Raw genomic sequence first — 11,776 nt, 5'->3', positions numbered from 1 at the left:
AACTGTTCGTAGATTTCAATCAGACTGACTTCATTTTTCAACGTTTTTTGTGGTTTGACACCTTTTCAAATCTCAAGTTCAAACAACGAGAGTCACAAACACATTATTAGTTTCGTTTACCAGGCAAGTTATCCCTATTTAACGCATTAGATATTAGACTTTTACCTAAATGATCCAAATTACCCCAAAAACCAATTTTCTGCTTCGAAAAAGTTTTGCTAAGCGAATACATTCTATTCATCTCAAAACTGGTTTCATGAACCAAAACTGTCTCATTTTTCTCCTTAGAATGTTTTATTTTTTAATTTTGTGCTTATAAACATTTATTTTTGCGTTTCGCGAATCAGATTGCTTTGAATAACGATTCTCGACATTGAACATATAAAGTTTGGTTGTGTGGTCGTTGGACAATATCTGAGGGTCCTTCACTTAGTCTGATAGGCTACCGATAGCTACTAACATTGTTGTCAATTATGACAGAGATGTTTTTGGGTCGATGGATAGCTTTTTGAAGATCGCAAAATGGTCTTTTTTGGAACCGCAAGAGAAAATACAGAGGAAAATAATGGATATATGGTCACAATTTCAAACAATACTTTCCCGCCCCTTATTATCTGAACAGTCAGTTTTAGCCATGTAAACACAAAATGAAAGTTCAAGAGGAGCACGCCAAAAACTAGTTACCGACAGCAAGGATTAAAGATGATATAGGGCAATTTAGTTTTTGCTGAATTTTTCTAGTTTTCTGCTCGGACTGACTTTGTTTCCTTCTAATCTTCCATTGAGGAATATTATGTAAACTTCAATAAGATTTTTTAAGATGTTTTTTTTCAATTAGAGCTTCATACTTAATATAGTTATGTTGTTTGAGTTTGCAGGTAAATTCTAGGTAACGTATTCTAGGTAAATTGCACGCATCAATTTTTTGCAGGTAATTTTACCTGCAATTTTGCTTACCTGCAAACGTTGCAGGTAAATTTACCTAGACATTTTTTAGAGTGCAGTGTCGATACAACTAAGCAAAATGGTTTTTCATTAGCGTGCTGCAATTAATTATCTTGAGAAACTCGGGGCTCATGACCTATCCGTTAATAGGAACGTAGAGACAAATCTTGCAATCTAAAATTATAATTGATGGTTGACAACAGTGGCAACAAGAACAAACCTTGACCCATTTATATACCCAGTTATTACCGCATACCCAGTTTTTACATTCCAAACAAAAATCTTTGATTTACAACTTCTATAACTTTCGATGACATGTGACGTTTACTAATATTTCTTCATAGTGAACGATGAGGAGCAAAAAGCAAGTGCTATCAATTCACATAATAAGCGGAATAGTTATGCAAATCATTCATATAAGCGGCACGTGAAATCAGCATTGTTTTCTCAGCAAAGATTCAATTATGCACATTATTCATTGAGGTACTTTTTGTACCACACAAATGATATTTACATTTGATAATGCTACGAAGGCATCGCACTTGAAATGCGCAACTCGTGAAACTCATGTATAGAAAAACGAAAAAAACGAATCTGCGCAAAATCAAAAATAGCCTATTGACAGCGAGCAAATTAATCTCAAGAGATGCGTGGGTTCAATTGCAGCTTCAATAGATCAATTGAATGTCAAATCGTAAATTGGGTAAATGTTAAAGAAATCAGGTCGATTAAGCAAACGTGTAGCTTATAAAGACACACAGCTACAATAATTGCCAACTGAGTAATCAGAGTTGATCCAGAGACTCCAGAGGAAGATACTTCTCAACAAATAACTCAAAACGCTTCAAAACAAAACCTTTGAATTTACTTAACATATACGCCATGAATAACAAACAAAACATGACCAGAAGATTGCACGAAGAGCTGCAGAAAATTGCGCGTCGTATTATACAGACAGAAACAGATTCAGCATTGAGTTGAAGAAGTTATCGCCGCCCTCAGCAAAACTTCAAATCAATTATTCAAATCAAACCTAGCTTTCATTATTCAAATCAAATCAAATTATTCAAATCAAACCTAGCTTTCAGAGTGCAAAAGTTACTGCGTTGAAAAAGGTAACTCTAAATTTACAAATTCAGAGATAAAACCTTATATTTAAAGAATTTTGGTATTAGCAAGTTGAATACTGAGTTCTCTTTCAACACGCGAGAGAAAAACAACGTGAAACTTGTCATCAAAGAACAACCTTGCTCGGCTCATACGATTAAAAGCTGATGCAGGCATAAAAGGACAAAAAAACTTGAAACTTGCAATATCGGCAGAACCAAAAATACCATGGTAAAATTTACACAAGAACGCAGCCTGTAAGTATTCATTGTCAACTTGCACTCAAAACAAAAAGGAAAAAAAATTCAATGAATTAGAGAATTATGAATTTGCCTCTAACTGCTAATTTGTCTATTTTATATCAAATTTTTCATCTTTTAGTCTTCAAATTAATTCTGTCTTGCCACAGGACGTGAACTTTTCAAGCTAGCTTTCTCCTTCGGTGAGAACATTGTTCGAACCAAAACCACTTCAAAACTACTGTTTTTAAATTTTGATCACCAAATTGACCCTTCCACCTTGTTTCTGTTTCATATGCGGCATTCAACCTTACTTTTTTGTGTGAAGAGAAATCGTCGATATAAAATAGATCACCATACCCGGATCATTGCAATATAGCTACTCTCATCATGCAGTAAAAATATTTTCCACAAAAACTGAAAAAAAAAATAAAGGTTATTATTCTTAACTGATACATGATATGCATTTAACATTGACATTGACTCCAAAATAGTGCCTTGAACTTGTCCTCACCATATTAGCGCCTCATCTAGTGCCTTGAACTTGATCATCAAATTCTTATCAATTTTTGCAAGTGTATGTGTTTGTTAAAATAAGGCCTTGAGCTCCAATTTCTTCAGCTCTCAAAAAAACCAAAAATTCGGAATAATTACATTTTCGCAGATTTACACGAGCAATTCACTTTGAAAATTAATTGAAAAAATTGGTCAAAAGATTGAGATGCGAAAAAGTTAATTGTAACGGAGTATAAAAATCAGAGCTATGTTAACAACTGACTAATATTGAACTGCTAAATATTCCTGATTTCAGTTACTGCAATTATTAACCATGGGAGATGAAATAAGGGGAAGAAATAGAAAAAACAAGTTGTAAACTGTTATACAAAATACGATCTAAATAAGCACTTTAGAAGAAGTTTGACACTGAGTTTTTCCACAGCAGAACAGTTAAAAATTCATAGATATTATAGAAGAGTTCAAAATAACACAATGATTATATGACAACAATTGTCGCAACATTTTTTTCAAAGTACGAGAATATAAACAATTTCCGGGAAAAATATAATTTAATATAAAAGTTTAAATTTGTTAACAACTGTATATATATATTTACCTTGTATTAGCTATAAAAAGGACTGAAAGCTACTGAATTAATCTATCTATGAGTTTCAGTCAGTAGGAAAATTCAAAAGTAGTATACTTTGAAGATAGATTGTCTCCAATGCTCTAAATTGATTAGAAAGCTTTAGAAGAGAAGATGACAAACTGGTCTCCGCCTATCCACAACTGCTCGAAGAAGGTGTATGTCGATCTCTCACGCTAAAAAAAGACATGATTTTTTGGTTTTTTCGTTTTACTAAAAGTGACCAGCATTTAAATAAAAATCGGACCTAATATTACAAATAACACAACTATTAAACTCCACATTTTCAATACAAGGGCCTATTATAATACAATTTTTTGGAGGAAAAACCACTGAAGGATTGATTTCATAATCAGTTAGTTAAATGCTATGACATGATATCTAAAAAGCTTATTGCTCGACTCGACAAAAACGTCAAAAATTGAATTTGGGTGAGATTAATTTGCAACATGATCTGTTTGTTTTAGTTCTCTATACAGCTCAATTTTACAGTTATTTACACAGAGCCATTAAATCATCACCCAAAGATAAGATTTTGATCACGCTCGATCTCATTTAAAACCCTCACTGTTAATGAAAAACTTGAATGCGATTAGCAAATGATATCAATACATTCAAAGCCACTCACGTTACCTGCGATGAAACATGCACCTTGCTCACACGAATAACAACATGTCACGATAACGAAACGAGACTGCTTTAAATAGCAATTCGTAATTTTGCGCAAATATTAAATCGTAATTTTGCTTTGTAGACAATATAGCCATATATTAAGACATCCGCAAAAGTGTCCTGAATTTCGTTGGTAAGTTCCTCTACCTCAGATCCAGTTTGCGTCTCAGTTCCCCAAAAGCAGATCTACTGTCTTTCTGCAGGTGTTTATCTCTGGCACGACCGGGATCATATCGCTGCTGCTGATTCGGTTTCCGCTGTTGCGGACTTCCGATCGCTGAATTGAGTTTTCCCTCAGATGGCTAAAAACATAACTGAATCAAATTTGTTTCTGATCAGAAACTAAAAAAAAGTAAGCCTCTCCGATGGAAAAAGCAAATTATCGGTTCGATTCAACATTTACGTGTTGAACATCATTTTGACAACTCTGTTGAACGATTTTTTCAACTCTGTGGGTTTCACTTATAGCTTTGTCATAAAAATACAATTCGAATTTGATCGAACTTATAAAATACCTAAATAGAAAACAAACAAAATGGCTCGCGCGAGACTTCAGGAGTCATCCGCAAGAAAGCCGTATGAAACAAACCAAAATGATTATATATGTAATGATGATAGAACAAAAACAGGACCTGGAACCGGATGTCAATTCAAATATCATCAAGTCTCAAACAAACTGTCTTTTTTCTAAAAACGGACTATGATACCACGGTACCTTCATCTCCAGTTTCCTTCGACAAAACTCCACCAAAGGAAGAAAACGATATTGAACAATAAAACTCCGACGTAAAAGTGGCACATATGCCAAAATAGGAACCCACAAGCGAAAATAAGAACATACACCAAAAAAGGCAAAACATAAGCCGAAATAACTTGTTTGTCAACTAATTCAGCAAAACTCTGTCGCAGTAACAGCTGCTCGATGTCCTCTATAATCTCAAAAGCGCGGTGGGGGGGGGGGTGGAGCCAATAGTGGGGGTGGGGGGTCAACAAAGGGGGGGGTGTCAACCTCTAAGAACCGCCCCTCACACCATAAGTATAAGTATAAGTCTCCAAGACAGTTTGAGCTGAAACAGACCTGAAAGGCTCTAAGAGCACCTAATGCCCACTGGGCGCTACCTGTTTATCCCGTTTTTGAGGACGAAAAGTCAAAAGCGTCAGACCAAAAATTGGTCAAGCGAAAAATCGCATAAAAAAAGACCAACAGGACTAATATAATTGCTACAAACTTCGTTTGAGAGCAATTAAAAAGAATCAAATAAGGCCAAAAACGCAAATATTTCAATCCTAAACTTCAATCTTTCTAACTTCAAACGCAATACGTGCAATCTCTTATAAAACCTGAAGAAAAAACCTGAAGAACTCAGCCATTATTGCACGCTTACGTAAAATTTGCGTTGAATGATGTTAACATTTCAAATCCAGTCAAATTGCACCATTCATTTCAACTGACTCCCCAAGATTATTCTTATGATATTATAGGTAATCGTTTTCTTGCCACATTGTTTTGAAAAACGTTGTCAATAGTTTGACGCTACCCAATAGTGGCGTGATAGCCGAGAGGTAAGGTGTGTGCTTCGCACGCTAATGATTGAGAGTTCAATCCCCTGCCTCCGTGAAGCTGCCTGTGTGAGGATGAGCTCTTACTTAACCATAGCTTCAGGTTGACCATAGCCTGACCAATGTTGGCTGCCTTGATGGTACAACGTGAAAGTCTCAGACGCAAAAAAAGTGGCCATCGTCACCAAAAAAGAGCAATTCTGCTCATAAAAAGAGCAGTCTGAAATGTGGGGAATAATAAGAGAAAGGGCAGCTGAGACCAGGCCGCTGTGGCCTAATGCTGTTCCGCTGCGATTACGCAGGAACCACAATTATTTTATTTTATACCACAAGTCGTTTTAACAATTTTTTTCATAGAGCAAACAAATTGAGTTATCCAATTCTGGCAGCAATTGACAGATGGGTTATTGATAGCTACCACTCACAGCCCATTACAAGGCTCTCGTTCGTGTGACACCATGTAATGAAATAGCAAAATCTTGATGTCATACGAACTTCTTAATGCAGAAGCTACTCAGCTATTACAGAACAATGAGAATAACATTTCACAAAATTAACTGAGGTGACAGAAGATCATACCTCGTTATAAGAATTCCGAGGTGTTGTTGCCTTTCTTCGTTCATTGTGAACAACATTCAGCTGACTGTAGCGACGCAGACTAAATATTCCAGTACGCTGTGACTCACAGCGACACAACCCATCTCCAAGAACTTTTTTGACAATCAAGTATTCTCCATCTAATGTGCTGCAAACACGCGATCCCTCCTTGATTGTCGGAGGACAATGACTGTGCAATCCTGATTTTATCTGACCTCCCTGAGTGAATGATTTCGCTGATTTAATCGGCGAACCCCGCCGCTCTAATGTATTAAAGCCATTGTTTTTATGAAAGTTGATGCTGTTATTTTCCGTTGTCTTGACTCCAAAAGGCAAAGAATTCTTTTGGCATGCTGCTGAGAAAGGATGTCTGATTAACGGTACATCATTATTAGGGTTTGAAAACTTGTCGGTCGTCCTTAGCAGATTTTCGGCTAGCACTTGAGTACTCTGACTTGCTGATTCAAGTCGCATTTTTACGATGGGTTCCATGCAATCATGATAGGCTGAATCACTCATGTTTTCATTATTAGAAATCGGCGAAGTCAGAATCGAATTGCCGTTTACAACTCTTTCGAATGATGCGCTTGTCTTTACATCCTTAGAAACATTGCAGACCTTGCTTGAATCTTTGTGCTGTTGTGGTTCTTCTTCCGATTCGGGATAATGCTGTTTTGTGAAATCTTCATTCGTTACCTGCATATCAATATTTGTTGATTCTTGTTCCAATTCTCCTACTTCATCATCATCTAGCCAAACAGGGCAATCATCAGTTTCAAGATCAGCGGGAGCCAAACAACCTTTAACTGCGGATGAATCACTGAAAAAAGGTCAATCCAAAAATATAAACTCGAAGACTTTGAATTCACTAAACATTTTGATCACATTTTCGGCCTCGTCGTGCCAAAATGATAGTTATTGCAGCATTAAAAATTAGCCTTATCGTCAACTACATGGTACATCCCAAAATGTTAGGCCGTGTGTAAGGACGCAAATGATTCAAATGATTCACACACAATACAGCATTCACTCTCATGCACAAAAACACAGTTCACTCATCAATTTACAATTTAAGAAGTTTAAACTTTTTCATCGAAAAAACTAATTGGAGATTTAATTGTATCGCACCGACATGCTTCATGACTCAACCTATAAGACTAAAAGCATGCATTTATGTTGATTATAACGCAAGTCCCAAATGTTCAATTATTTTTCAGGAAAACTTAGTAATTCTGAAAAAAAACTTCCTGAGCAAACGGGTCGCAAAAATGTGAATGATGCCGCAATAATAATTTGCACTAGCAAGTCCGTAAAGTCTATCTGAAGGCATCTTATCTTGAAACTTTCACAATTCATATTATCATTGAAATTTTTTTCGTGATAACTGGTGAACATGCGATCGTTTCAATGAATTTTTTTTGGACACACCAAAAAAAAATTGAAGAGAGCCAAATATGTCAAAGAAAGGTTTTATGCGAGTTAAGAGTAGTAGATCTTTTCACAGAGCATTAAAAATCAAAACAGATAGAATGAGGTATAAAGAAGGAGAGAAAGAGATCGATAAAAGCAGAAATATATATTGAGTCGTAGAGCAAATCGATTTAAAAATACGGACAAAAACCCAACAGACAGAACAAAAGAAGGTTGAAAGCAGAGGAAAACAGAAAAAACAAGTATGGGAGAAAGCCAACGTGAGCGAAAAGCAAACAAAAGGCGAATTAACGATATAAGGATTAGGAAAAATAGAAATTGATGAGAGAGGAAAAAGCAGAAAGAACACAATGCAACAAAAACCATCAGAACGTCAGGAACCCACCGTAAGAAAAACGATTGGAAACAAAAAATTGAGTCAAAAACAGACAAACAAAAAAGAGTAAATTAGAAGTTAGTAAACAACCGAGAAAAGAAAAAAAAGAGAGAAAGACAGAAAGGAGAAAAAAGGAAGGTGAGAGAGAGAGAAAGACAGAATGGAGAAAAAAAGGAAGGTGAGCGAGAGAGAACGCAAGAAAAAACGAAAGCGATAGAATGAAGGAAAATGGGACAGCAAAAAGAAAGAAGCCGAAGTCATGAGAGAGATAGTACAACAGAAAAAAGAAAGATAGAGAAAGAGACAGAAGAGAGGGAGAGATACCGCAGTTCAAAAGAGAAGAAAAACAGATCTTGGGTGAGGCAATGAATTCCGGTTCTCAGAAAAAGGATGAATGTGCCAATGAATACACGATGGATGTACCCAAAAAGAGGAATAAGCTGATAAAAAAGAATCGTTGGCAAGCTTTTGCGAATGCTTTTACGATTTCAACAAACACAGACCTGAGTTAAAAGGCTGGCTGATGCCACCAACAAAATTTTCCTGGAACAAATTACAGAACGAAAACTATATACCTATCATGTTTTGCAAGCAATAATTTATTAGTAACAACGCTTAATATGAAAAAGCCCTCTACTGAGCGCTAAAAAATTTGTGTATTTATTTCAAGTTCTCAGTTTTGTCATGTATATTTTTTTGGCACCTTTGGTTTTTGCATCGGCACCTTATGGGATTTTTACACTACACAGTTTTTGTTCGCTGAATTCTTCTGTATCAAAAAAACTTTCGTACAATGATAATTTGACAAAACAAATTTCCATCATCCAACTGTTAATCCTTGACGTTTTCGGTGAGCGACTTTTCCTTCACAAGTTTTCAAGACAACCTTTTTCATCAACAACAATTTTTTGACAATGAATAATGAAAAACGAAGTTTATTTTTGTCATAAACCCTCTTGACACAATTTCGATCATTTACCTTTTCAGTATCAGAAGCTTTTCGGTCACAGACTGTTTTCTGAAGAAGTTTTTGGTCACAGACATGTTTCTGAACAACTAATCGGCCAATGATTTTTCCGACATTATTATTATTGTTATTGAAACAACGATTATTGTCTTTTTTTAACAAACAAAATTCGCCGACAGGCTTTTTCGCAATTTTGGTAGAAAGTGCTTCAAGCATTTTTCGGTGGATGACACGACCTCTTAGCAACATTTTGGATCAGTGACCTTCTGGCAACTTTTGGGTCGATGACCTTTTTAAACAATTTTCGGACAATGACCTTTAGGAAACTTTAATCGGTCAATGACCTTAAAGGACACTTTTTCTGTCATTAACCCCAGTTAAGCAATCGCTTAACTGTGCTCTTCGGTAGTACTGTTAAAACTTGCTGCTCAGTGATGCCTCTAAAACATGCCGCATTATGTGTTCACGCGATTAATATATAGAAGATTTAGCTCCTTAACCCAAAATAATAACTAACAGCGGGAGGAGCAATTTGCGTATGGACCGGGCGATTCCTATCACGCCCATGTTGTGAAGATGTACCCATGGGTACTTTGTATCAGCTGCACTCCTGCAGGAGAAGCGATCCGAAGTTGGAATAAAGGTGAAACTTGAACCTAAAACAACTCAGTATGAAAAGAATCACGAAAGAGGGTTCCATCTAAATACTTGTTGATATTGAAATTCCACCTAAGATACATACTTGAAAATTCCACTGAAGCGATTGTGACGTTATTATGATCGTAACAAAAATCTTGACGATGAAATAACAAAAGCGTAGAAGGGCAGGTCCTCAAACAATAATGAATTTTGTTGACTAAACAAAAAAAAAGACCTAAAATGGTTTAGGAAAACCATTGATACAACTCGGATAAAAAATCAGATCCAAAAAATCAGAAAACAGTAAAAATCAATGTCAAAAAGCTGCATGTGAACAAAAAACCCTAGCGAGAATTTGAGTTCAAACACCGTTTTCTTAATCTATTTTGAAATCAGAGCAAAAGAAATCACGCCACAAAACCTCCTGCTTTCTCGCTCCACTTCCTGTTTCGGCTTGACCAAACCATCGCTTCAATTTGATTTCAAAAATCATGAAAATGTGTGAACAGATCATAAAAAACAGATCGGGGTGTAACTACAAATCACTATGGGGGCTTCAAACGTCATTAGGTTATAATAAAACACTATAATGACTAATAAAAATTGAAGTGAAAAAAATAATACCATTTTCGGCGCATTTTTCATTTAATTTTTAGTGGTGAACTGTCACCACTTGAGCTCAGCTGCTTGAAAATATGAATGAGCGAATTTTAAATCACGCGAAACGCAAAAAGTCAAGGGCGTAAAAGTCACATACATCTATTTTGCTTCATGTACTGGTTGAACTGCTTGCTCTTGGCATAGTATTTGTCGTCGCCTAGGAAGTTGGTTGGGATTCCAAAGACGTAGACTGGCAGTTGCAATGTAGAGCGAATTGTCTGACAAAGAGAACTGACATCAGCCACAGCCTAAATATGATGAAATAAACATAACCGACTATACATCGGAAGAATTGCTCTCGAACGACTAGTGGGAGCTCTAAATGAGACTAAGAAGTTGCAACAGTGGGCTTCAAATAACCACATTAAAGTTTAACATATGCCACTAGTAAGATTTAAAGTGAAAAATGGTACCACTTTCGGCGCACTTTTCATGTGACTTTTAGTATTAAGTTTCCGCCAATTGAGTTCAGCTGCTTGAAATTGTGATTGAGAGAGAATTTTAGATCACGCGAAACGCAAAAAGTCAAGGGCGTAAAAGCCACTCGAAAGGTCAAAAGGTCAAGCAAAAATTTTGCATAAAAAAGACACACATTTACAATAATTGCTATGAACTTCGTTCAAGAGCACAATTAATAATTATTAGCACTAATACGCATCAGCTCCAAACCGGGAAACAGAATGTGCTCAAATCAACTATAGATATCAGGTAACACTAGCTAAAAAAGTATTTGCAAACAGCACAAACAACTGCTCAAAAAACCAAATCGCTCTGCAACTGCACAAGATATGGACCTTAAAAGACAATGTCAGCAGAGACAAATAAAACTCGGTAAGAGAAAAATAAAGCAGGAAACTTACTGTTATTGGATTGATTGAGGCTCTCCCTTCGTATTCTGAGAAACAGTTTGCTCCAATCAGCACAGCTACTATCTCATACGAGTTCTCCTTCAGTACCAACTTCAACACTTGGTAGAAATCTTCAGGGCGTGCTCCAGGTAGCCCAATGACATCCACATCTTCGTCATAGTCCAAATCGTTGGCAATGCAGTCGGCAAAGAGAAGGACTCGCGCCCCTTTGAAATTGACGTAACAACCGTTGAACTGTTGTTTGTTCACACCGATCATGTCCCAATTGATCAATTCCAAGTTAAGATCCATCGTTACGCAATAATATGTTGAAGAGAGACTCAAAACAAAAAAGTTTTTTGTCTGCAAAAGTATTAGATAATACAGTGGTCAGAGACAGATAGAAATATCCACAGAAACGAGGCCCGAATAGCAAGATAGAAGTTACCAAGATAGAAGTTACCGACATATGCACAATCGAATTTACAATCTACAAACAGACATAGAAGCCTTTACTTTGATGTGCTTTCGCACTTCATTAGGCAAATATCTGTTCTGCTGATAGCACCATTGTCTGCTTGGCATAAACTT

General features: G+C 36.3%; 1 protein-coding gene across 4 annotated transcripts; it reads right to left on the bottom strand.

Annotated features, from left to right (window-relative positions):
• Positions 1–3,007: 3,007 nt before the first annotated feature.
• Positions 3,008–11,776, bottom strand: LOC142339628 (uncharacterized). Of its 4 annotated transcripts, none has more exons than XR_012759023.1 (6): positions 11,198–11,776; positions 10,435–10,585; positions 9,556–9,694; positions 6,247–7,084; positions 4,064–4,409; positions 3,008–3,611 (listed from the first exon to the last, which is right to left on the bottom strand). XR_012759023.1 is itself a non-coding variant. In XM_075389809.1 (6 exons), the coding sequence occupies exons 1-6, from the start codon at positions 11,495–11,497 to the stop codon at positions 3,569–3,571; spliced, it is 1,626 nt and encodes a 541-aa protein (XP_075245924.1). In that variant the 5' UTR covers positions 11,498–11,776; the 3' UTR covers positions 3,008–3,568. The 4 variants fall into 4 exon arrangements, 2 of the variants coding, with proteins under 2 accessions (XP_075245924.1, XP_075245925.1); XR_012759022.1 differs by having other exon boundaries at positions 4,069–4,409; XM_075389809.1 differs by having other exon boundaries at positions 4,255–4,409.

Source organism: Convolutriloba macropyga, chromosome 5 (genome assembly GCF_964194025.1).
Source record: "Convolutriloba macropyga chromosome 5, txConMacr16.3, whole genome shotgun sequence".
Classification (NCBI taxonomy): Eukaryota; Metazoa; Xenacoelomorpha; order Acoela; family Convolutidae; genus Convolutriloba; species Convolutriloba macropyga.
The sequence above is the reverse complement of the archived record's forward strand: the minus strand, read 5'-3'. Positions and strand labels throughout refer to the sequence as shown.